This window comes from Ranitomeya imitator, chromosome 1, assembly GCF_032444005.1.
Source record: "Ranitomeya imitator isolate aRanImi1 chromosome 1, aRanImi1.pri, whole genome shotgun sequence".
NCBI classification, from domain to species: domain Eukaryota; kingdom Metazoa; phylum Chordata; class Amphibia; order Anura; family Dendrobatidae; genus Ranitomeya; species Ranitomeya imitator.
The window spans coordinates 715,638,013-715,665,674 of record NC_091282.1 but is presented as its reverse complement, the minus strand read 5'-3'; the positions used below and the strand labels follow the sequence as shown (position 1 = coordinate 715,665,674).

The 27,662-nt window shown below is 48.1% G+C and overlaps 1 protein-coding gene across 1 annotated transcript in view; it reads left to right on the top strand.

Moving 5' to 3' along the window:
- Positions 1-20,017: 20,017 nt before the first annotated feature.
- Positions 20,018-27,662, top strand: part of RYR3 (ryanodine receptor 3) — an 886,248-nt gene continuing 878,603 nt past the window's right edge. Inside the window, exon 1 of the mRNA XM_069732389.1 lies at positions 20,018-20,107. Coding sequence (XP_069588490.1) covers positions 20,060-20,107 — 48 coding nt within the window. The 5' untranslated portion in view covers positions 20,018-20,059. The remainder of the gene's footprint in view (positions 20,108-27,662) is intronic.

The window sequence follows — 27,662 nt, the reverse complement described above, 5'->3', positions numbered from 1 at the left end:
TCCGTCTAGAAACACGAGAATCCAAAATCTTCTCCACAATATACTCCAATTCCCCCTCCACCAAAACCGGGGCAGGAGGATCAACAGATGGAACCATAGGTGCCACGTATCTCCGCAACAATGACCTATGGAATACGTTATGTATGGAAAAAGAATCTGGAAGGGTCAGACGAAAAGACACAGGATTAAGAACCTCAGAAATCCTATACGGACCAATGAAACGAGGTTTAAACTTAGGAGAGGAAACCTTCATAGGAATATGACGAGAAGATAACCAAACCAGATCCCCAACACGAAGTCGGGGACCCACACGGCGTCTGCGATTAGCGAAACGTTGAGCCTTCTCCTGGAACAAGGTCAAATTGTCCACTACATGAGTCCAAATCTGCTGCAACCTGTCCACCACAGTATCCACACCAGGACAGTCTGAAGACTCAACCTGTCCTGAAGAGAAACGAGGATGGAACCCAGAATTGCAGAAAAATGGCGAAACCAAGGTAGCCGAGCTGGCCCGATTATTAAGGGCGAACTCAGCCAAAGGCAAAAAGGACACCCAGTCATCCTGATCGGCAGAAACAAAGCATCTCAGATATGTTTCCAAGGTCTGATTGGTTCGTTCGGTCTGGCCATTAGTCTGAGGATGGAAAGCCGAGGAAAAAGACAAGTCAATGCCCATCCTACCACAAAAGGCTCGCCAAAACCTTGAAACAAACTGGGAACCTCTGTCAGAAATGATATTCTCTGGAATGCCATGTAAACGAACCACATGCTGGAAGAACAATGGCACCAAATCAGAGGAGGAAGGCAATTTAGACAAGGGTACCAAATGGACCATCTTAGAAAAGCGATCACAGACCACCCAAATGACTGACATCTTTTGAGAAACGGGAAGATCAGAAATAAAATCCATAGAGATATGTGTCCAAGGCCTCTTCGGGACCGGCAAGGGCAAAAGCAACCCACTGGCACGAGAACAGCAGGGCTTAGCCCGAGCACAAATCCCACAGGACTGCACAAAAGTACGCACATCCCGCGACAGAGACGGCCACCAAAAGGATCTAGCCACTAACTCTCTGGTACCAAAGATTCCAGGATGACCAGCCAACACCGAACAATGAACCTCAGAGATAACTTTATTGGTCCACTTATCAGGGACAAACAGTCTCTCCGCTGGACAACGATCAGGTTTATTAGCCTGAAATTTTTGCAGCACCCGCCGCAAATCAGGGGAGATGGCAGACACAATTACTCCTTCCTTGAGGATACCCGCCGGCTCAGACAAACCAGGAGAGTCGGGCACAAAACTCCTAGACAGAGCATCCGCCTTCACATTTTTAGAGCCCGGAAGGTACGAAATCACAAAGTCAAAACGGGCAAAAAACAGCGACCAACGAGCCTGTCTAGGATTCAACCGCTTAGCAGACTCGAGATAAATCAAGTTCTTATGATCAGTCAATACCACCACGCGATGCTTAGCTCCTTCAAGCCAATGACGCCACTCCTCGAATGCCCACTTCATGGCCAGCAACTCTCGGTTGCCCACATCATAATTTCGCTCAGCAGGCGAAAACTTCCTGGAAAAAAAAGCGCATGGTTTCATCACTGAGCAATCAGAACCTCTCTGCGACAAAACAGCCCCTGCTCCAATCTCAGAAGCATCAACCTTGACCTGGAACGGAAGAGAAACATCTGGTTGACACAACACAGGGGCAGAAGAAAAACGACGCTTCAACTCTTGAAAAGCTTCCACAGCAGCAGAAGACCAATTGACCAAATCAGCACCCTTCTTGGTCAAATCGGTCAATGGTTTGGCAATACTAGAAAAATTGCAGATGAAGCGACGATAAAAATTAGCAAAGCCCAGGAACTTTTGCAGACTTTTCAGAGATGTCGGCTGAGTCCAATCATGGATGGCTTGGACCTTAACAGGATCCATCTCGATAGTAGAAGGGGAAAAGATGAACCCCAAAAATGAAACCTTCTGCACACCAAAGAGACACTTTGATCCCTTCACAAACAAAGAATTAGCACGCAGGACCTGAAAAACTGTTCTGACCTGCTTCACATGAGACTCCCAATCATCCGAGAAGATCAAAATGTCATCCAAGTACACAATCAGGAATTTATCCAGGTACTCTCGGAAGATGTCATGCATAAAGGACTGAAACACTGATGGAGCATTGGCAAGTCCGAATGGCATCACTAGATACTCAAAATGACCCTCGGGCGTATTAAATGCAGTTTTCCATTCATCTCCTCGCCTGATTCGCACCAGATTATACGCACCACGAAGATCTATCTTAGTGAACCAACTAGCCCTCTTAATCCGAGCAAACAAATCAGATAACAATGGCAAGGGGTACTGAAATTTAACCGTGATCTTATTTAGAAGGCGGTAATCTATACAAGGTCTCAGCGAACCATCCTTCTTGGCTACAAAAAAGAACCCTGCTCCTAATGGTGACGATGACGAGGGAATATGCCCCTTCTCCAGGGATTCCTTCACATAGCTGCGCATAGCGGCGTGCTCAGGCACGGATAAATTAAACAGTCGACCTTTTGGGAATTTACTACCAGGAATCAAATTGATAGCACAATCACAATCCCTATGTGGAGGTAGGGCATCGGACTTGGGCTCATCAAATACATCCCGGTAATCAGACAAGAACTCTGGAACCTCAGAAGGGGTGGATGACGAAATTGACAGAAATGGAACATCACCATGTACCCCCTGACAACCCCAGCTGGACACCGACATGGATTTCCAATCTAATACTGGATTATGGGCTTGTAGCCATGGCAACCCCAACACGACCACATCATGCAGATTATGCAACACCAGAAAGCGAATAACCTCCTGATGTGCAGGAGCCATGCACATGGTCAGCTGGGTCCAGTATTGAGGCTTATTCTTGGCCAAAGGCGTGGCATCAATTCCTCTCAATGGAATAGGAAACTGCAAGGGCTCCAAGAGAAACCCACAACGCTTAGCATACTCCAAGTCCATCAAATTCAGGGCAGCGCCTGAATCCACAAATGCCATGACAGAATACGATGACAAAGAGCAGATCAAGGTAACAGACAGAAGAAATTTTGACTGTACAGTACCAATGGTGGCAGACCTAGCGAACCGCTTAGTGCGCTTAGGACAATCAGAGATAGCATGAGTGGAATCACCACAGTAGAAACACAGCCCATTCAGACGTCTGTGTACTTGCCGTTCAACTCTGGTCAAAGTCCTATCGCACTGCATAGGCTCAGGTTTAAGCTCAGGTAATACCGCCAAATGGTGCACAGATTTACGCTCACGCAAGCGTCGACCGATCTGAATGGCCAAAGACATAGACTCATTCAAACCAGCAGGCATAGGAAATCCCACCATGACATCCTTAAGGGCTTCAGAGAGACCCTTTCTGAACATAGCTGCCAGCGCAGATTCATTCCATTGAGTGAGCACGGACCACTTTCTAAATTTCTGACAATATACCTCTATCTCATCCTGACCCTGACAAAGAGCCAGCAAATTTTTCTCTGCCTGATCCACTGAATTAGGTTCATCGTACAGCAATCCGAGCGCCAGGAAAAACGCATCGATATTATTCAATGCAGGATCTCCTGGCGCAAGAGAAAATGCCCAGTCCTGAGGGTCGCCGCGCAAAAAAGAAATAACAATCAAAACCTGTTGAACTGGATCACCAGAGGAGCGAGGTTTCAAGGCCAGAAATAATTTACAATTATTTTTGAAACTCAGAAACTTAGTTTTATCTCCAAAAAACAAATCAGGAATAGGAATTCTTGGTTCTAACATAGATTTCTGATCAATAGTGTCTTGAATCTTTTGTACTCTTGCCGAGAGCTGATCCACAGATGAAGACAGACTTCTAATGTCCATCGCTACACCTGTGTACTGAACCACCCAAATGTCTAGGGGAAAAAAAAGGCAAAACACAGTGCAAAGAAAAAAAAATGGTCTCAGAACTTCTTTTTTCCCTCTATTGAGAATCATTAGTACTTTTGGCTTCCTGTACTGTTATGAAAGGCAATTCAGTACCACAATGGACATAGCGGTCAGAGCACATACAGTGATCTGACAATAACCCAAAATCATAGAACGAGCTCTGAGACGTGGGAACTCTGCAGACCGCAATCCCTAATCCTCTCCAAACAACACTAGAGGCAGCCGTGGATTGCGCCTAACTCTGCCTATGCAACTCGGCACAGCCTGAGAAACTAACTAGCCTGAAGATAGAAAATAAGCCTACCTTGCCTCAGAGAAATACCCCAAAGGAAAAGGCAGCCCCCCACATATAATGACTGTGAGTTAAGATGAAAAGACAAACGTAGAGATGAAATAGATTCAGCAAAGTGAGGCCCGACTTTCTTAACAGAGCGAGGACAGAAAAGGTAACTTTGCGGTCTACACAAAACCCTAAAGAAAACCACGCAAAGGGGGCAAAAAGACCCTCCGTACCGAACTAACGGCACGGAGGTACACCCTTTGCGTCCCAGAGCTTCCAGCAAAAAATTAGACAAGCTGGACAGAAAAAATAGCAAACAAATAGCAAAGAAGAACTTAGCTATGCAGAGCAGCAGGCCACAGGAATGATCCAGGGAAAAGCAAGTCCAACACTGGAACATTGACAGGAAGCCAGGATCAAAGCATTAGGTGGAGTTAAGTAGAGAAGCACCTAACGACCTCACCAGATCACCTGAGGGAGGAAACTCAGAAGCCGCAGTACCACTTCCTTCCACCAACAGAAGCTCACAGAGAGAATCAGCCGAAGTACCACTTGTGACCAGAGGAGGGAGCTCTGCCACAGAATTCACAACAATTAACCCTGTGTGAGCGGTGACTGGAGGGGAGTATGGAGTGGCCATTTTGCCGCCGGACTGTGCCCGTCGCTGATTGGTCGTGCCTGTTTTGCCGTGACCAATCAGCGACTTGGGATTTCCATGACAGACAGACAGAAGGACAGACGGAAGTGACCCTTAGACAATTATATAGTAGATATATATATATATATATATATATATATATATATATATATATACACACACTGTATATATTATACATATATACACTAGTGTTCAAAAGTTTAGGGTCACCCAGACAATTTTGTGTTTTCCATGAAAACTCATACTTTTATTAATCAAATGATTTGCCAAATGAATTTAAAATCTAGTCCAGACATTGAAAAGGTTCAAAAACAAGATTTTTATTTGAAATAATTATTTTCTCCTTCAAATTTTGCTTTCGTCAAAGAATGCTCCCTTTGCAGCAATTACAGCATTGCAGACCTTTGGCATTCTAGCAGTTAGTTTGCTGAGGTAATCTGGAGAAATTTCACCCCATGCTTCCAGAAGCCCCTCCCACAAGTTGGTTTGGCTTGACGGGCAATTTTTGCATACCATACGGTCAAGCTGCTCCCACAACAGCTCAATGGGGTTGAGATCTGGTGACTGCGCTGGTCACTCCAGTACAGATAGAATACCAGCTGCCTGCTTCTTCCCTAGTTCTTGCATAATTTGGAGGTGTGCTTTGGGTCATTTTCCTGTTGTAGGATGAAATTGTCTCCAATCAAGTGCTGTCCAAAGGGTATGGCATGGCGTTGCAAAATGGAGTGATAGCCTTCCTTATTCAATATCCCTTTTACCTTGTACAAATCTCCCACTTTACCAGCACCAAAGCAACCCTACACCATCACATTACCTCCACCATGCTTGACAGATGGCGTCAGGCACTCTTCCAGCATCTTTTCAGTGATTCTGCATCTCACAAATGTTCTTCTGTGTGATCCAAACACCTCAAACTTGGATTTGTCTGTCTATAACACTTTTTTCCAATCTTCCTCTGTCCAATGTCTGTGTTCTTTTGCCCATATTATTCTTTTCCTTTTCTTAGCCAGTCTCAGATATGGCTTTTTCTTTGCCACTCTGCCCTGAAGGACAGCATCCCGGAGTCGCCTCTTCACTGTAGATCAGGGGCATCAAACTGCATTCCTCGAGGGCTGCAAACCATGCGTGTTTTCAAGATTTCCTTAGCATTGCACAAGGTGCCGCAATCATTATGTGTGTAGGTGATTAAATTATCACCTGTGCAGTACAAGGAAATCCTGAAAACATGACCTGTTTGCAGCCCTTGAGGAATGCAGTTTGACACCCCTGCTGTAGATGTTGACACTGGCGTTTTGCGTGTACTATTTAATGAAGCCGCCAGTTGAGGACCTGTGAGGCTTCGATTTCTCCAACTACAGACTCTGATGTACTTGTCTTGTTGCTCAGTTGTGCAGTGTGGCCTCCCACTTCTTTTTCTACTCTGGTTAGAGCCTATTTGTACTCTCCTCTGAAGGGAGTAGTACACACAGTTGTAGGAAATCTTTAGTTTATTGCCAATTTCTCGCATGGAATAGCCTTCATTTCTAAGAACAAGAATAGACTGTCGAGTTTCACTTGAAAGTTCTTTTTTTCTGGCCATTTTGAGAGTTTAATGGAACCAACAAATGTAATGAAAAGAAAAAGCAACAAAGATCAGCTCACCTCCTCTCAGTCCCAGTGCGTGGATCATGCAGAGCTGCAAGTAGAATGAAGGTGAAGCAGAAGTCCAGCGTGGGTGATGCCCATAAAAAATACCTTTTATTCCATTTTCATTAAAAGCACATAAGTCCAAAGTCCATCTTTATATCCAAAGACACAAAAACGGGTGATTCCTACCAGTGACAGTCACAGGCTTAGGGCAGTCCCACACGTCCAGATAATTCTGGTACCAGAAAAAATCGGTACCGGAATTATCCATGTCCGTGTGCCCCTGCGTTTCTGTGGCACATCAGTGTGGCACACGGGCGGCACACGTGTGCCACCCGTGTGGCCACTGGGTACCACACGGAGCGTGCAGGAGACAGCGCTAAAGTTTAGCGCTGTCCCCTGCATCGTGCTGAAACCGCGATTCATATCTTCTGTGCAGCAGCGTTTGCTGCAGAGAAGATATGAATAATCCTTTTTTTTTAAGTTTATCGTGTATAAAATAAAGTTCCATGTCCCCACTCCTGTGCGCCCCCCCCCCCTGCTGTTCTGAAAACACTCACCCAGCTCCCTCGTTGGCTGTTGCTGCTTCTTCTCCTGGCCGCACCTTCTACTGTATGCGGTCACGTGGGGCCGCTCATTTACAGTAATGAATATGCGGCTCCACCCCTATGGGAGGTGGAGCCGCATATTCATAACTGTAATCGGCGGCCCCACGTGACCGCATACAGTAGAAGGTGCGACAGCCAACGAGGGAGCTGGGTGAGTATTTTCAGAAGAGCGGGGGGGGGGGGCGCACAGGGGGTGGGGACATGGAACTTTATTTTATACACGAAAAACCACAAAAAAAATGGATTATTCATATCTTCTTTACAGCAAACGCTGCTGCACAGAAGATATGAATCGCGGTTTCAGCACCATGTGGGGGGGACAGCGCTTACTGGAGCGCTGTCTCCTGCACGGCACACGAACTGCACACGGACAACGTCCGTGTGCGGAACGTGTTTTACACAGACCCATTGACTTTAATGGGTCCGTGTAATACGTGCACTCCCACGAACACTGACATGTCTCCGTGTTTGGCACACGGAGACACGGTCCACAAAAAATCAATGACATCTGCACAGATGCATTGATTTTAATGCGTCTACATGTGTCAGTGGCTCCGGTACGTGAGGAAACTGTCACCTCACGTACCGGAGCCACTGACGTGTGAAACCGGCCTTAAAGTACATTAAAATCAAATGCGTTTCAACGGTCGTGCCACCTTAGTCATTGTGATAGAAATAAAATGAAAGAGGGTTGCTATATAGGACTAAGCCCATTGGGTTACACCAGGGGTCCCCAACTCCAGGCCTCGAGGGCCGCCAACAGTGCAGGTTTTCAGGATTTCTTTAGTATTGCATCGGTGGTAATGTGATCATCTGCACAGGTGATGATTCCAACCCCTGTGCAATACTAGGGAAATCCTGAAAACCTGCACTGTTGGCGGCCCTCGAGGCCTGGAGTTGGGGACCACTGGGTTACACCCTCTGATACTAAGCCCATTGGGTTACACCCTCTGATCTTGCAGACAGCAGAAACAGGGCAATACCTAAAGGTAATTAATGAGTTTATGCTTAAGGCCAGTCTCAGACGTCCAGATAATTCCGATACCGGAAAAAACGGTAACGGAGTTATCAGTGTCCGTGTGCTCACGTAGGCCATCCATGTGGGATCTGTGTGATGTCCGTGAGTACGTTTTTCGGGTCCGTGTGCTGTCTGTGTGCTGTACGTGTGTCTGTGTCTTGCAACAATTTTTACAATTTTAACCCTATGACAGGAAAAATGCACACAGGCAGCACACGGATGGCACACGGACAGCATCCGTGTGCGGTACGTGTTTACACGGACCCATTGACTTTAATGGGTCCGTGTGATCCGTGCACTCCCACAAAAACTGACATGTCTCCGTGTTTTGCAAACGGACACACGGTCCGTGAAAACACGCTGACATGTGCAGAGACACATTTATTTTAATGTGTCTACGTGAGTCAGTGTCTCCGGTACGTGAGGAAACTGTCACCACACGTACTGGAGCCACTGACGTGTGAAACTAGCCTGAGGCAGGAGAGAAAAGAAAAAAAATGGACCATACATACAAGCATTATAGCTTATCATCATTCATAATAATTCATAAGATCCTGCCGGATATTCATGCCTAGGGGGGCTCTAGATTTAAGTTGATACATCCACCATATCTCTCTGTTGGTTATTTTTCTTAACATTGGTATTGTCGACCTCCGTGAATAATTGTCTCCCCAAGGGGTCCCCTACCCCCTTTCCTTCCCAACATCTGAATAATGACATGAGTCTCAAGTTGGATATAATTGGCCACAGCGGCCTTTATTATAAACAAACAAAACGTACAACCATAACATGATCTGGGAAGGGGTCCTTGAAGCTAACAGTCTGGTGTTAGCCGTAGTATAAACAAGTGGACAAGAGACCACTTCCTACTTAGGAATCTGGCCCACCGTTACCAAGATTCCCCCAAATCACCAGACCCGCAACCAAAACTTATACCAACTGGAAAATCCGTATCCCGACGGACCCCCCAGGCCAATTTAGCACCAACTCCAATGACCCCTCCCCCCGCCTAAAGCCACTATGACCCGAAAACAAAAAGCCAACTAAAATTATCGAACACACAAACATAAATACTGCTCACAGGTCCTCAGAGCGGGAAGTGATCGGCTCCTCCCCCCCACTCACCCCATACCCTCTCTGGCCAGCATTAACCCTCCCCTAGGAGCGAAACCCCACCCCCCTTTCTTCCTACTCCAAACCTCCTGTCATGGCGGCTTCCACGTACGCCGCCTGGGGGAGGGGGTGGGGCGGCTCGCTCCAGCCTGGTCTTGACATTGGTATTGTCGACCACCGTGAATAAGTGTCTCCCCAAGGGGTCTCCGACCCCCTTTCCTTCCCAATATCTGAATAATGACATGAGTCTCAAGTTGGATATAATTGGCCACAGCGGCCTTTTATTATAAACAAACAAAACATATAACCGTAACACGTTCGGGGGAGGGGTCCTTGAAGCTAAAAGTCTAGTGTTAACCATAGTATAAACAAGTGGACAAGAGACTAACCGTAGATTACTCTCAGCCGTTACCCCACAGGCTCGAGAGCACTAAAATACCCCGAAGGGTTACCCTTGTCCACTTCCAACTTAGGAATCTGGCCCACTGTTACCAAGATTCCCCCAAATCACCAGACCCGCAACCAAAACTTATACCAACTGGAGAATCCGTATCCCGACGGACCCCCCCAGGCCAAATTAGCACCAACTCCAAGGACCCCTCCCCCCCGCCACCACAAGGATACTTGACCCCTCAAGTACCCGAGACACCACCAACCTTAACCGCTATGGCCCGCTCAATTCCAGACTGCAGCCCAAGGGCCCACAAATCAATGCCCACCGCGTTCAGATGAACGCCATCACCCAAAAGAAATTGGTCACCACCACGCTCCAACTCAAAATGACGCACGGCAAAGCCCCCATTCCATACGACAAAACCAGACACAGCCCAATTCACCTTGATGCGGGCCTTATTAATCTTGTCCACCGACCTAGCGTGCCTCCAGGATTTCTGTGGAACAATCTGCGACCACACAATAGACATGTCCAGAAAGGAAACCCATAACCGTAGCAAGTCATGTTTAATGTCCCAGATTAACTCATGACAAGGACGAACTCCCAAGTCGTTTCCTCCAATGTGTAAAACCAAAATGTCGGGAGGCCTGTCCAACCGAACGCCATTGTGTACCTCCTCCAGGACTCTGTTCCAACCTAAGCCCCAAAAGCCCAACCACCTGATGATGGCCACGTCCCTGGAAAAGCTGAGCTGTCATCCATCCTGTCGGGTGTCTGCTCGCTTTGCGCCCCAGTACACGTAAGAGTGGCCGATAATCCACACCAACTGCGAGGATGATCCTGAAAAACATAAACAACTTAGACACATGCCAACACCGAGCACAATGACTGATGGTCCCCAGCCTCTCAGGGCCTCACGTAACTCCGATAACGGCCGGACTCCCACCGTCCTATCCTCTGTACTAGCGCAGGAGCCAATCCACTCTGCGCCGCCTCCGTAGCGGCCCCGATTTGAAAAGAATGCGAGGCGAACCTGGAAGAATACACACCGATGGCCTCAAAGACTGCCGAAAAACCGCTACAAACTGGTATTTAGACAGAAAAGACCCGTCCTCATGACATAACAAAGGCCCATCACCACGCGGGTGAAGCCTATCAAAATCCTACCAGCAACGGACAGGACACATAACGGAATTGGGAACGGCGCCCAAAACCACCCTTTTACCCCGTCCAGGCTGCACCGCCACCAAAATCGGAAAAATCTCCAACAAAGTAATGTTCCGTACCAACCCTGTTTCAAACCAAGCTTCCGGCCATCTAGCAGCACACCAACGGCCCCCGAAAAAGGCCCCAAATCCAATACTGCCTGACGCGTCGGTAAACAAATCCAAATCCGTGTTGCCCACTGCTTCCTCCATCAACAATGAAAGCCCGTTGTAACAGAACAAAAAACGGTCCCAAACCTCCAAGTCGGCCTTGTGTTCAGATGACAAATGAACAAAATGATGTGGGGCGGTAATCCCGGCCGTAGTGCTAGCCAATCTACGTGAAAAAATCCTCCCCTTTGGAATTACCCTCTGGCTTCCCTTTTTTCTTAAAACACTTGGAGGCTCCGTGTGAAGCGCCGTTGCAGTTCGAGCACAAATGCTTGAACTTACAAGTTGCTCCGAACTTACACTAGCCCTCATTGAACTGCCAACACACTCCGTGCTTCTGACCACCGAATTGTCCCGACTGACCCCTGGTTCCAGAAGATGAACCTTGCGAAGCGCTTTGGCCTGAAGTCCCGGCCCCGCTTTGAAAGGAGTGACCAAACTTTGTTGGCGCCATCACCCGCAACCACAAACCAATGTCCTTCTGATCCCACCGGATCGCAGGACGGACCGCCTTCCACTGCCGGACCTGCTCATCGTATCGTAACCATGCTTGACCACCATAGGCCCTATGCGCCTCACCTATGGAATCCATATAACAAAACAAGGCGGAGCAATTCTCGGGAGCCTTCTCGCCAATAACGCTTGCAAAAATCGCGAATGCCTGAAGCCAATTTACAAACGTCTGATGAATAAGGCGCCATCGCCGCTTTTCCTCATCCTCCTTCTTACTATCTTCCTTTTTACTCTTATCAAGGTTAAATTTTTCCAACGGCAAGAGCGAAAATATCTCGACATACTCATCCTTCCAAATCTTTTCACGTACCTCCTTTTTCAAGTGCGCCCTCAACGGCCCTTCAAAGCAAACATACACCTCGCCCCGCGCCTTATCATCCAGCCGAATGCCCCCTTCCTTCTCTTTCTCAGTCTGCACAGATACCGAGACCAGCTCGGTCAACCTGCCCGATTCGGCAGACCCGCTGCCGGATAATGCCAACCCCAGATCAGACAATCCGACCCAAGCTGACAAAGGGGATGGCCCTGGCCTACCACTGCCCAACCGTGACAACAGCTCTCGTACACCTGACAACAACTCCCCCACCCCCTCACGACTCGCATCCGCCCGCATCCAACTCCATCACCCCACTCCACATACCCCTCAACCCGATTCACAGAAGTCAAAGTCGGCGTCGAAAACGCAGGGGACAGACAATACATAGATGGATTCTCACTAGGCTGCAGGGGAGCTGTGATTCCCCCAGCCGCAGATGCTGTCGCAGTCCAGCCGTCCAGCCATCTCTCGATCCCGAAGCCGTCCTTGGGCCCTCCCGGACGTGAACTTCGCTCTGCAATACCGCAGGGACCGTGCCAAATCCGTCAACCGAGGTGACCACCTGATGTCCCGTAGGCCCAGACCCGGACCCACTGTCCGAAACGCTGCCATCTGATGCTGTTACCCAAGAGGATGCAGGCCTGGTCGCCGGTGCTTGAGGGGAATGGTGCCCCCTAGCCGTGTCCAGCAGCCCCGCTGGGTCTGGGGCGCTGCTTGCCGCTGCCGCTGGGATGCTCCCCCGTCACACGCTGCCACAGGAAGCAGGCTGCCGGGCCTGGTCATCACCGCGGCGGCCCACCGTGATATTGCTCCGGCCATTAGGAGCTCTGGCGTGCATAGGCCCCGCCCCACGGCATGCTGGGGGAGAAGGCCCAACTGCCGCCGCAGGCCTCAGCGCAGCTGCGGATTCCTCCCAGACCGCGGCCTGCTGGGGCGCTTCTGAGCAGGCTCGCAGCCTGGAGGGTCCCCTGAGGGGCTCCTGCGCCGCCGCTGAGACACCGGGGTGACATCGGTGGATAGGCGCACCGGGGGCCGCACTCGCCTGGACCGCCGCTCACCGGGCCCGACCGCTGGGGATCCACACCGCCACTGCCGCTGCCACCGCCGAGGATGCCGGACACTTGAGCCTCCAACCAGCCTGGAGGCTGGGACGCCGCCGCCGCCCGCAGCTGTGCCAGGACTCCTTCAATGGCCGCCATAGTAAACTGTCGGTGCTTCCTGCTCACAGGTCCTCAGAGCGGGAAGTGATCGGCTCCTCCTCCCCCACTCACCACATACCCTCTCTGGCCAGCATTAACCCTCCTCTAGGAGCAAAATCCCACCCCCCCCCTTTCTTCCTGCTCCAAACCCCCTGTCATGGCGGCTTCCACGTACGCCGCCCGGGGGAGGGTGTGGGGCGGCTCGCTCCAGCCTGGTCTTTTTATATCTCCCCCTCGAATTGGAGCTTTAACTCTTTCAATGCCACAAACCTCCAGTGAGCTGACATCCCCATTGTGTTTATGGATGAAATGTTTGGATGCAGCAGAGCTCTTAGGCTATGTGCACACATAGGAAAAGAGGTGCAGAATTTTCTGCAGAAAATCCGCATCTCCTGGCAGAATCCGCAGCCGTGGATTTTCTGCCATTTTTGCCACTGCGGATTTTTAACATGGAGGGCTACAGAAACGCTGCAGGTCCGCACAAAAGAAGTCACATGCACTTCTTTGAAATCCACAGCAATTCCGCACTGATTTTTACGCACCATCTGCACATCTTTTCTTTTTATCCCATTGAATAACATTGTACTGTACATCACAGTGCGGTTCTGCAGCGTTTCTGCGGAAAAATCAGCTGCACATCCGCAGCAAATCCGCATCGTGTGCACATAGCCCAAGGCTGGGATCACACACAGCGAGATACGGCCGAGTCTCGCAGGTTAAAACCAAGCTCTGGCATCGGCACTCCAGAGCAGAGCGTGCGGCCGCATAGCAATACATGGAGCTGCGCGCTCCTCTCTGGAGTGCCGGTGCCAGAGCTTGTTTTTAACCTGCGAGACTCGGCCGTAGTTCGCTGTAGTGTGATTTCGGCCTTATGGGTGATTGGGTGTTTTATTTACTGAATCAGACAGGTGCCTTCTTATTCTGACCTTCAGAGGGCCCCCTGTGCACCCCACATATTGCTAGTCACAAATGGTGCAATTAATCAAATACACAACATTGGAAGTGTTGCAGTTAATGTAGTGGTTAATTTTGTACATCTTTTTGGTGACAGATGAGTGAAATTCCTTACTGTTCACTAGTGTTGAGCATTCCGATACTGCAAATATCGGGTATCGGCCGATATTCGCTGTATCGGAATTCCGATACTGAGTTCCGATATTTTTGCGAAATCGGAAGTTCCCATAGTGCAATGATGCACTATAATGGAGTGTGGGCGGTGCGTAGGCGGAGACTACGTGTGTGTGTGCGGGTGGGCTCTGTGCGGCTTGCAGGGGCTCTGTGCGGGCTTGCCGGGGCTCTGTGCAGGCTTGCCGGGGCTCTGTGTGGGCTTGCCGGGGCTCTGTGCGGGCTTGCCGGGGCTCTGTGCGGCTTGCAGGGGCTCTGTGCGGGCTTGCCAGGGCTCTGTGCGGCTTGTGGGTGCTCTGTGCGGGCTTGCCAGGGCTCTGTGCAGCTTGCGGGGGCTCTGTGCAGCTTGCGGGGGGTCTGTGCGTGCCTGCTGGGGCTCTGTGTGGGCTTGCCGGGGCTCTGTGCGGCTTGCAGGAGCTCTGTGCGGGCTTGCCGGGGCTCTGTGTGTGCCTTTTGGGGCTCTGTGCGGGCTTGCCGGGGCTCTGTGCGGACTTTCCGGGGCTCTGTGCGGGCTTGCCGGGGATCTGTGCGGGCTTGCCGGGGCTCTGTGCGGCTTGCGGAGGCTCTGTGTGGCTTGCGGGGGCTCTCTGCGGGCTTGCCGGGGTTCTGTGCGGGGTTGCCGGGGCTCTGTGCGGCATGCGGGGGCTCTGTCCGGGCTTGCCGGGGCTCTGTGCGGGCTTGCCGGAGCTCTGTGCGGCTTGCGGGGGCTCTGTGCGGGTTTGCCGGGGCTCTCTGCGGGTTTGCGGGGGCTATGTGCGGGCCCCTCTCTAGGCTATGAATATCAACCCGCAGCTGTCTGCATAGCCTTTCTGACTATAATATATAGGGGGACCCCACGTCATTTTTTTGGGGGGGTCCCCCTATTTTAATAGCCAGTAAAGGCTATGCAGACAGCTGCGGGCTGATATTCATAGCAGGCTACAAATATTGACCCCCGGCCGTCGGCTTTCCCCCTCTGGCGCAGAAAATTGTGCGGGAGCCCACACCGTTTTTTTCCGTTTTTTTTTTTAAATTCAATGATCATTAAGGCCTCTTTCACACTTGCGTCGGTATGGGTCCGTCGCTATGTGAAATTTGTGCACGACGTGGGCAGCAGATGCAGTTTTTCAAAGCATCCGCTGCCCATTCTGAAGTTCGGGGAGGAGGGGGCGGAGTTTCAGCAGCGCATGCACGGTAGAAAATGGCAGACGCGATGGACAAAAAAACGCTCACTTGTAGTCCCATCGGACGATGCCTGCACAGACCCCTGGCAGCCCGCACAGAGCCCCCGCAAGCCGCACAGAGCCCCGGCAAGCCCGCACATAGCCCACGCAAACCCGCAGAGAGCGCCGGCAAACCCGCACAGAGCCCCCGCAAGCTGCACAGAGCCTTGGCAAGCCCGCACAGAGCCCCCGCAAGCCGCACAGAGCCCTGGCAAGCCCACACAGAGCCCCCGCAAGCCGCACAGAGCTCCGGCAGGCCCGCACAGAGCCCAGGCAGGCCGTACAGAGCCCCGAGACGCCCGCACAGTTCCCCGGCAGGCCCGCACAGATCCCGCCCGCACACACAGTGTCCACCCACGCACCGCCCACACTCTTCCCCCCTCCGGAACAGGATGTAGAAGGACAGGAAGGGTTTGTTTACATTCCGATATTTGTGTCCCATTGACTTGCATTGGTATCTGGTATCGGTATCGGCAGTATCCGATATTTTTTGGATATCGGCCGATCCAATCCGATACCAATACTTCTTGATATCGGAAGGTATCGCTCAACACTACTGTTCACCATATGTTTACAGCAGGTGCATACAGTATATTATGCCCACACTTGTATGTGCCTTTTGTACTGAGCCAGTTTTCTTTCTCTTTAAATATTTAGTCCTCACTAACAAAGAGGCTGGGGGATAAGATGTCATTCAGACTAGGGGCTTTTTTAGGGATATACTGCACTGGTTTGGACAGGATTTCGTTCAGCCTTTTATCCTGGCTCAACATAGGGATTCTTTTTCTGATGATATTAGTGATTTCTTTAAACTGAGGGCTGTATGTAGTGGTGAAGGTGATGTACTCCTCACTAGACCCACGGTTATTACTTGCCTTATTAAGCATAGTATCCCGATCAATATCATCCACAATGCTCTTGGCCCTCTGTTGCATCCAGCTGGGGTAACCCCTATGAGCCAGCCTGGCCTTCACCTCTCTTTTACTCCTGTCATAGACTTCCTTGGTAGTACTGTTCCTCTTAAACCTGTAGAGTTCCCCCACAGGTATGTTTTTTATTACATGTCTTGGATGACATGATTTGGCGTGTAATATGGAGTTAGTCGCGGTACTCTTCCTGAAAGGGGATATTGTGATGATTGAATCTGAATTTAGATCTAAAGTAACATCTAAAAAATGAATGTTTCTACCACCAATTGTATAGGTGAATTTCAAATTCATTTCGTTATCATTCATATATTTGATAAGTTCAGATATCAAGTCTGAAGGTCCCTCCCATATCAGGAGCAAATCATCCAGATAGCGCCCCAGCCACCTAATATGGGGGGAGAAGGGGTTAACATGTGAGAACATGAACAAACTCTCCCAGGCTGCCATATACAGCATACCTCCCAACTGTCCCGGATCCAGCGGGACTGTCCCGATTTTGACAGTCAGCCCCGTGATCCCGGGCGGGACATTAGTTGTCCCACAGTGGTTGGGAGGTGTGCTGCAATATCAGGTGGTCAGCCTCAGCCCCGCACCCGCAGAGCAGCCTGAGCACAGCACACCACATATTGGCTGCTCCGTGGGCACAGGACCTGTGATGAGGTCACAGGAGTCAGGGGTCACATGATCGAGACCTCCGTGGATTGCAGGACTCGGCTGTGCTGGTTGCCAACTTCCTTGCCATGGTGCTGCTGGATGAGGTAAGTAACCTGCCTGTTATGTGTGGGGTCAGGAGGTGTTTACAGTGTGGATGTAGCAGGGCCAAGACCTTGCCTCCTCTTGCCGATTCCAACTCCAACTCAAAAACATTTGCCGGATCCGTGCATTCCTTTACCATGAAACCACAAAAACACTAGTACATGCCCTTATCATCTCCCGACTACTGCAACCTCCTACTCTCTGGCCTTCCCTTTAGCACTCTGGCACCACTTCAATCCATCCTAAACTCTGCTGCCCGACTAATCCACTTGTCTCCCCATTACTCCCCAGCCTCTCCTCTCTGCCAGGCCCTTCACTGGCTTCCTATTACCCAGAGGCTACAGTTCAAAACACTAACAATGCCATACAAATCTATTCACAACCTGACTCCTCCATACATCTGTGACATGGTCTCCCGGTACCTACCTAAACGCAACCTTCGATCAGCTCATGATCTCCTTCTCTATTCCTCTTTCATCTCTTCCTCCCACAACTGCATCCAAGACTTCACCCGTGCTTCCCCTATACTCTGGAACTCTCTTCTCCAACACATCAGGCTCTCGCCTACCACGGAAACCTTCAAAAGGAACCTGAAGACCCACCTCTTCTGACAAGCCTACAACCTGCAGTGATCCCCAGTCTACTGAATCTCCGCAACATGACCAGCTCTACCCTCTCCTAGTGTTTCCTCACCCATCCCCTGTAGACTGTAAGACCTCACGGGCAAGGTTATCTCTCCCCCTGTACTTGTGTGTGCCTTGTTTTACTCATGTTTATGATACTTGTCTATATTTGCCCCGTTCAAATGTAAAGCGCCATGGAATAAATGGCGCTATAAAAATGTATAATAATAATAATGTATAATAACAATATGATTGCCCATCCTGCTCCATATGAAGTCTCCATCCTGCACCATCTGTCCCATGATCCTGCCTCATATTTCTCCATCCTGCCCCATGTGTCCCATAATTCTACCCCATGTGTCTCATGATCTTGCTCCATGATCCTACCCCATTTGTCTTCATGCTGTCCCATGTGTCTCCATTCTGCCCTATGATCCTTCCCCATCTGTCTCTATCCTGTCCCATGATCCTGCCCTATGTTTCCCATGATCCTGCCCCATCTGTCACATGATTCTGCCTCATCTGACCCATGATTTTGCCTCATCTGTCCTATGATTCTGCCTCATCTGTCCTATGATCCTGCCCCATGTGTCCCATGATCCTGCCCCATCTGTCCATGACCCTGCCCCATGTGTCCCATGATCCTGACTCATGAGTCTCCGTCCTATCCCATGATCCTGCCTTATCCTTCTCCATCCTTCCCCATCTGTTCGTTGATCATACCTCATCAGTCTCCATCCTGCCCCATCTGTCTCATGATCCTGCCTCATCTGTCTCCATCCTGCCCCATCTGTCCCATGATCCTTCCCCATGTGTCTCTATCCTGCCCTATCTGTCCCATGATTTTTGCCCAATCTGTGTACATATTGCAGCTTACCGCTTTTAGTAATTAAAAAAAAAACAAAAACACTTTCCCCATACTTTCTTCCTCCATTCATTTGACGTCTCGCCGGCGTAGGACGTGCATGATGACGTCAGTTGCAGGCCTGGCAGGCCCGCACGGCAATAGATTTTAACCGAGGATGCACGTTCAGTTACTAAAGTGGCAGGATCCTGCTGCCCCTGGGGCTTGGTGAGCAAAGGGGGGCCCCCTCTGCTCACCAGGCCCCATACTCCCGTAAGGGCACTAATGCTCTGATGGCGGCCCTGATTCATATTGCCCTCAGCCATGCAAGTCAATGAGTGCATGGGAAACTCTGAACTGCACTCTGATTATATCTTTTTCTCCATCTTCTCCTCTCCCAAGAGAATCTGATCACACTAAGTTCACACTCTGATCAAAGTTTGAGCAGGGTGCCATTACATAACGCTTGAGTCATTCGGAGAGAATCTACGGCCATCTGCACCTGCCCTAAAGATGAGAATTAACCCTTTACATTGTCAATAAAGAACTCAGATGCAGATGCATACATTTTCCTAATGATTACTACATTTGGGGATTTCATTAGGCCGTGGCCTGTCCATAATGTTTTTGCCATTCTTTGGATTTCATTATTTTCATGCAATAATAGGTAAGACTCACTAGACTATATGTAGGGTTACGAAAAACCGCAGCTGCAGAGATTGCATCTCTTGATACTAAACTGATTGTTTTTTGCCCTAAGCTCAGCAGTCTCTATACCCTATAGTCTGTCATAGATCTCATTAAGAAAGAAGCTAGCCATGGCCAAAGCTTGGCGTTCAGATGTGACCCGCATTCAGAGCATTGCTTCTATGTATTCCAAGAGCCAACCCAATGAGAAAGCAGTAATAAAAAAAATATTACGGCATATCGCAGTGCATCACAGCTCTGCAGAGCGGAAAGTGATGATTTCACAGACAGACGCTACCGAACATTTGCAACTTGCAAACATGTTCATTTCTAATCTCAAGAAAACAGGAACAATAAATGGGTTTAATAGCGGTATCATGATATTTTTTTGTTTTTCCTCTGTAATGTATACCAGGAATCGCACAGGGACCCGAGAAACCGAATAATTGAAAATAGATGAGCTACGAATAGTAAATTCATAGGAATGATAAAATCAAGGAGTCTGGGTTCAGATAAAATGGAATTTAGTGTCTTGCGAAATCTATCGAAAAATATATTTTCTAATCAAGCGAAAAAAGCATATATAGTGGAGGATTTCCATGCATGCAAATTGACGGCTGCTTCTATATAGGCAGCCTGTGATATATGATCAGTGTGTGACTGTGCTGCTGGCAGTGAGGGGGTTGACAGTCTGCAGTGCAGCAGAGTTAGTACACGGTAGCTCTGCTGCTCCCTATATGGCTGTGGATTAGCTCTATGCTAATATTGCTGGGAGAAGAGCAGCACAGCAGTGGAGGCAAGCATAGTCTTAGCAGAGCTGACTCCTCAAGAGCCATGGCTGAAGGGGGCGAAGTGGAGGATGAGATTCAATTCCTCCGCACTGTAAGTACGATTTCTATGGCCCAGGCTCTGCAGCCATTGTATCCTCTAGCTGTGCTCATTGTACTATATTGGCACACTGTATATATGCACTGCATAGACTTCTTGGGAGAGAGAAATCCAAACCTGGTCTGAGAGCCTGAAAGGGTCATCTTTCCTTCCTTTCTGTTACATTGTTGTTAGATGTTTGTTTTTCAGTAGTTTGTTTATTACAAAGCTCTGTGGAATATGTATAAAGGATTATTTATTATTATTATTCATTATTAGTGCTGTGCATGACAAGGCAGTAACCCCCCAAACTTTCTTCCATGGCATCTGTCCATTCTACCCTGTGGGTGTCAGGGAAGGTGGGCTCTGCTCTTTTATTATTATTATTATTATTATTATTATTATTATTATTATTATTTTGCTGTACTGCAGTTGCATATGTAGCAGGTGCTGCTCTACCGGTCTCTCACATAGTTTGGAAGCAGATGAGGGAACCCTGTCTAATAATATCTAATATCCAACACCGCACAAGGCACATGACCTTTCCCCAAGACTCTGAGGAATCTTTTTTTTTTTTTTTTTTTTTTTTCCCTTGCTTGGGAAGAAATGTGAATTAGAGGTTAAAGCGGAGGAGATGCGTTTGTAATTATCACTCGGACTAATTAGAGCGGTCCAATATTTGCTTCTGGAGGAAGAAAAAAAAAATTTCAGACCTCACTGGCCATTTGTGCAGAGATGAGATGTGTTGTCTGCGGCTCTGCAGAGAGCTGCTTCCCTTTCCCTACAAAACACACACATCATGTCACTGGATGGCATTGTTATAACGCTATTAACCCCAAAGAGCCCGGGATCTAACAATCCCGCATTGGGAGGTGGACAGATGGCTCTTCAAGACTTTGTATTTGTCCATTTGCTGGGCAGATCTATGCCATCTATTGTTTGTAAGCTTGCATTTCTGACAGGGGAGAGGCTGACTGTAGTGGGGTTTTTTTTTTTTTTTTTCAATGGGATTGCAGATAGGAAGTCTGGTAATTTAGCTCACCGATATCTTTTACTGAGAACCTCCCGATACATTTTCCAGTATATTTTATACATTGCGATCAGAAGCTCCTCTTACTTTGATAAACTGATGTTTGAGGTACACTGGCCCTTTAAATCACACACTTTTATGAGCAGATTAGTCCCTTTTTAATGGAGCGAGTCTGTTTTGAAGCGAATTGCAGGCTATTTTGTAGGTGTGCACATGAGTCTAGTTTACCCCAGATTTTGATCATTGGCAGTTTTTGCTTTATTTAAAATCACAAGTCCGTCCTTCCCTGATCTGTGAGCGTCCGGCTTTAATTGTGATACAAGAACATGTTTAAAATCTCATAAATCCTTGTTATCTGCCTGAACTGATTTTAATGTAATATATCAGGTATTGTCAATAACACGTCAAACAAATCTGTCATGCTTGAGTAGAAGACAGGGGGAGTAGTGGTGACTGAGGACTGTCCATGTAGCTGCTGATACTGGAGACATAGACTACTACTACTCATCCTAATCAGTCCAGGATTGATTTAAAGCTGCACTCACACAGGGGACAGGGTTGCCAACCGTCCTCTATTACAATTGGGCACCTTTTTGCTCTCTCAGTCAAGAAAAAATTAAATGTGTCTAATTTTTTTGCATCTGGGGAAGCTTATACAGATTGTTTTGACTGTAATTATCATTTTACAGTTCACAATGAGTTAAGCTGATGTCTTATCAGAATTATGAGCTGCAAACATGGATCACTTATAATAATCACAATAATATGAAAATAGTTTTCCAATTTTGTTCTTTGTTCTCTGTTATTTTTGTATTCGCTTCCCCCCAAAAATAAAACGTCAAGTTGGCAACCCAGTGAGGGTCAATTTGCAGCAATCTGAGTGAAAGCAAATCTGTAAATTCCCAGTGGCATTAATTACTGGTTTTACTTTTAAAGCATTTATCAAGCATTTTTGTACTGCTTTTCCTTCATTAACTTTAATAGAAAAATCTAAGGGGGAAAAGGCCTGTTTACATCTCATTTTGGCTTTAAATTCGCTATGTGCCCTTGATAATTCCTGAGGAATACATAAAAATATCAATATGGTCCTATTAGGGTATGTTTCCATGGTCAGGAACTGGCAGCGCTTTGGACACCGCACATGTCAGCTCCATCCAAAGCGCTGCCAGTTTTTGATCGCAGGTGATTCCGCATGTGTTCACTGAACCTTGTAGAATCACCGCGACCAATACATTGGACGGGAAAATTATCTTGCGGAGACTGAGCGTCTCTGCAAGATAAATAGACATGCTGCAGTCTCGAAAGACGCGCCGCATGTCCATCTGCGCAGAGATGCCGGAGGTGTCCCTGCACACATAGTGGAGATGGGATTTCTTCAAATCCCATCCACTATGCTGTAACATCTGGCCGCTTTGGGTTTGACGGTGCGGATGTACGCAGCGTCAAACCCGAAGCATTTACTGACCGTGGAAACATTCCCTTAACATGACCGATGCCAAAAGAGTGACTTTTGGAGTAGGCTAGGCCCATGTGCATTGGCATTTCTTTTCTTTTGCAGTATAGTAGGCTACACTATTCCATATAAAGCAATATAGTGAAAGGAAATCAATCATGAAATATATGTATATATTTAAATTGGAGCCTATTCGCTATCAGAGATACACATTAGGAGGCCTTCCTGACATATCCCTTTGTTGGAAGGCTCTCAGCCTGATGTGAACAGAGCCTAAAGCCTTACATGCTGAGATGTACCGTTTTCAGTATAGAAGTGCACCTCTTAAATTTTCTGGGGGGCACTGCTTGTTGCCAAAATTACACTTACGGTTCTGGTGTAGTAATGATACCACTGTGTTGTGTTGTCAAGACTGTGCCATTTTTCACTCACACAAAGGATTTCTATGTTCCAGGTTATCTTTTGAAATGATAGCTAATGTCCTGGGATAAATTAAACTTGTTCATTAACATGGAGACAAGAGATGTGTATGGCATGGGCGGACATATCATTGGTGCAATCTGTGCATCCTCACATGGGTCCAAGAGGGCAGGGGGCCCATCTCCAACTCCAAAGCAGGTGGAATTGTGCATTATGATGAGATTTCTGACTGCAGAGGGCCAATATACTGTTCTTGCACAGGGGCCCTTTTCTATCTGTTCGCCAGTGGTGATTTGGCTGTTACCTGTGGTGAATATGGATCTCAAGGTGATGGGAGACCTGTCACTGAGTTGCTTTTACTACTTAGTTGAATACTAAAACTCACTGAAATCCCAGAATTCAATGTTTGTCATTGTGCATGGCATACAACTTGTATGGCAGCACATGGAATCCTTGTGTGCCCCTGTATAACACCTTATCACAGAAATATCCTATCCGAGAAATTATTCTACATCAGAATACCTCTGTCATAGGGCAACCAACTTTATATGTATTTAGAGCTATTATATGGCCTTGTAGATCTTAATAGGCATCATGCTATGGCAGTCCCATAAACAATGAATGGAGGTCGATAAATGGACAACCTGCAATTCTTAAAGCGCCACTCCAGCATTTTTTATATATATTTCAGCGCTGAAGTGATGCCACTAATCTAAGTTCTCTTCTTCCACTAGTGTTATACTTACCAGCCGCCATCTTAAGCTGTTCCCTGGTGGATTTGCTCCCAATCCGCCATCTTGTAACTGCAACTTCTGTCTAAGGCCGGTTTCACACGTCAGTGGCTCCAGTACATGAGGTGACAGTTTCCTCACATACCGGAGCCACTGACACACGTAGACACATAAAAATCAATGCATCTGTTCAGATGTCATTGATTTTTTGCGGACCGTGTCTCCGTGTGCCAAACACGGAGACATGTCAGTGTTCGTGGGAGCGCACGTATTACACGGACCCATTAAAGTCAATGGGTCCGTGTAAAGCACGTACCGCACACGGACATTGTCCATGTGCAGTCCGTGTGCCGTGCAGGAGACAGCGCTACATTAAGCGCTGTCCCCCCACTGGTGCTGAAGCCGCGATTCATATCTTCCCTGCAGCAGCGTTTGCTGTAGAGAAGATATGAATAAGTGTGTTTAAAATAAAGATCTATGTGCCCCCCCCCCCTGTTCTGAAAATACTCAACCGGCTCACTCCCTCGCCGGCGCTGCTTCCTCTCCTGGCCGCATCTTCTCCTGTATGCGGTCACGTGGGGCCGCTCATTTACAGTGATGAATATGCGGCTCCACCTCCCAAAACATGCGGAATTCATTCTAAATGATGGGATGCTTATTGTATGCGGTTTTATAGCGTTTTTACTGGGAAAACCCACAAAAAAAACGCGAAAACGTGTACACATGGCCTTAATCCCGCAGCTCACAACCTGCAGAAGCCCGACTGGAGCGGCACCGATAACAGATAAAGATGGTGGCTGGTAAGTATAATACTAGTGGCAGGGAGCTTAGATTAGTGACACTACTAGACAGGTAAAATTGAAAAAAAAAAGCCCTGGAGTGGTGCTTTAACAAGAATTGAAATATGGCTGAGTGCAGGCTCGGACTGGTCCACCGGAGAACCGGAGGATTCTCTGGTGGGCCCAGGCACTGACACCTACTGGCATACTGGCCAGCAGCTGCCTAGGTCCCCACTGCTCCAGGGGCCCCCAGCCAGTGGCTATAGGGCCCCTGAGTCAAGGGGGCCCGCCCTGTGCCAGCGTAGCAGCAGCTGGAGACAGGATCCTGTCCCCACTGCTAAAGCAAAATGAATATTCACACTTCCCCACGCCCCTATGGGCATGGAGAGGCGTGAATATCATTTCTCTTTAACCTTCGTCAGGCTGCATAATTTTACAATGTTAACAGGCTGCAGAGGTACAATTGTACCTTCATATATATTTTATTGAAATTTGGCCAATATATTCTGGACCAAAACTGCAGAGATGTCACGAAATTTCAGCCCTCTACGGCTTTTCGAAAAAAAAAAGTTATTGCAATTTTAAAATGGAATAGTTACAATTGTACCTACTCAGCCGGACAAAGGTTAATAGCGTGCAGCGTTAGCCGCAGGCTGCAGCTAACACTGCCCGCATGTAAAGCCCCACCACCACACACACACACACACAGCACCACACACATACACACACATGCAGGCACACCGACTCACAGAGCAGCTCACCTTTCGGCGTCCTGCTTCCTGTCTGAGACAGCCCAGCTGGATGACGTCATCATCCAGTGTGCTGTCTCAGACAGAAAGCTTCCAGCAAGGAAGAGGCTGCTGGGATGAGCTGCTGCGGGGAGGTGATCTGTGCTGTGTGCCTGCCTGCGTGTGTGTGTGCCTGTGTGTGTGAGTGTCTGTGTGTGTGTGTGTGTCTGTGCCTGCGTGTGTGTGTGTGTGGGTATGTGATGAGCTGCAGTGAGGTGTGTGTGCGGTGGTGAAGGACAATGACATTGGTGGGAGGGAGATTATGGAGGTGATGGGCAATGATGGTGGTGGGGGGAGACAATGATGGAGCTGATGGGCAATGATGGTGGTTGGGGGAGACAATGATGGAGGTGATGTGCAATGATGGTGGTGGGGGAGACAATGATGGAGGTGATGGGCAATGATGGTGGGGAGGCAATGATGGAGGTGATGGGCAATGATGGTGGTGGGGGAGGCAATGATGGAGGTGATGGACAATGATGGAGGTGATGGGCAATGATGGAGGTGATAGGCAGTGGTGATGGGGAGGCAATGATGGAGGTGATGGGCAATGATGGTGGTGGGGGAGGCAATGATGGTGGTGGGGGAGGCAATGATGGAGGTGATGGGCAATGATGGAGGTGATGGGCAATGATGGTGGTGGGGAGGCAATGATGGAGCTGATAGGCAATGATGGTGGTGGGGGAGGCAATAATGGTGGTGATAGGCAATGGAGGTGATAGGCAGTGATGGTGTGGAGGCAATGATGGAGGTGATGGGCAATGATGGTGGTGGGGGGAGGCAATGATGGAGGTGATGGGCAATCGTGGTGGGAGGCAATGATGGAGATGATGAAATGGGCAATGATGGTGGTGGAGGGAGGCAATGATGGAGGTGGTGAGAGGAGGCAATGATGGAGGTGATGAAATGGACAATGATGGTGGCGGAGGAGGCAATGATACAGGTGGTGGAATGGGCAGTGATGGAGGTGGTGGGAGAGAATGATAGGGGTGGAGAGGGAGAAGTCAATGATGGGGTGGTGATGAGGACAATGATGGGGTGGAGAGGGGCTTAATTATACTTTATGAGGGGGCTACATTATATTCTGTGGTGGGGCTGCATTCTCAGGGGACTACACTACATTATATTATGGGGGGCTACATCATACTATATGAGGGGGCTACAGTATACTCTATGGGGGGCTGCATTATATTCTGTAGTGGGGCTGCATTCTCTCAGGGGAGTACATTATATTCTGTGGTGGGTTGCATTATACTATATGAGGGGGGCTGCATTATAACCTATGAGGGTGCTACATTATATTCTATGGTGGGGACTGCGTTATACCTGAGGGAGTTGCATTATATTTTGTGGGGTGCTGCATTATATTCTATGAGAGGGGACTACATTATATTTTATGAGGGGGCTACATTATATTCTGTGAGGGGGTTACCCCAACCCTTCCTACATAATTAAGAAGTGAACTACCTTATATTATACTCTGATATTAGCGCTTTTTACCGCACAATTGGTGGTCTTGTATCTATTTCTATGTAGCTACATAGTGGACCCCAAGAATGATTTTCTCTGGTGGGCCCAAGGTGCTCCAGTCCGACGCTGGCTGAGTGAGTGGGGATATCAACTTTACGCCCATACATTTGAGTTTTGCTTTGTGATACAATGATTTTTAATATGGCTCCTGTTGTTGGTAACACTGGCTCTTTTTTCTGAGGGTAAAAAAGCACAGTTAAAAATCAAAACTGATCGGTTATTTAAAAATAAATGGTTCCAATATACCTGTTAAGCTGGCCATTGACATATTAAATCAAAGTCAACCAAAATTACTTTTACCCAGATCTGTTAGCAATCTTAATGGTCCCTTGTGATATACGGCAACACCTTGGAGCCCTAGACCTTTAGCATAGTCAATTTAATATTATATATTTCAGATGCTGTATCCAAACTAATCATAATCGCATGTTTCTTTTCATGCTGTTTACTTGGCCATTACCAGTAATGAACCCACCAATGAGAACTGTACATACTACTGCTGTGGTTCATGTTTTTCCCTCTCCATTTACATTAGCTGATGAAACGAAGTGGCATACACATTGTTAATGGAAAAGGCTGCGCTTCAAGCTGTGTCACTCCTATTTGAGACCTGCTGAGCCTGCACTTTAATGATCATTAAGTCTTCATCATCCACAATAGTGTATTTGACTGTGCTGCCGTCACCTGACAAAGTACCTTTGCTTTGGTTAGAAGCTGTAGCAGCGACGAGCATTACATTCATGTCAGATAAAATCATGCTACAGAGGTAATAAGGGTGCTAATTTTTTTTTACCAAAATGCATGTGTTTATTTTTAAATCATTATGAACAATGCAGGTA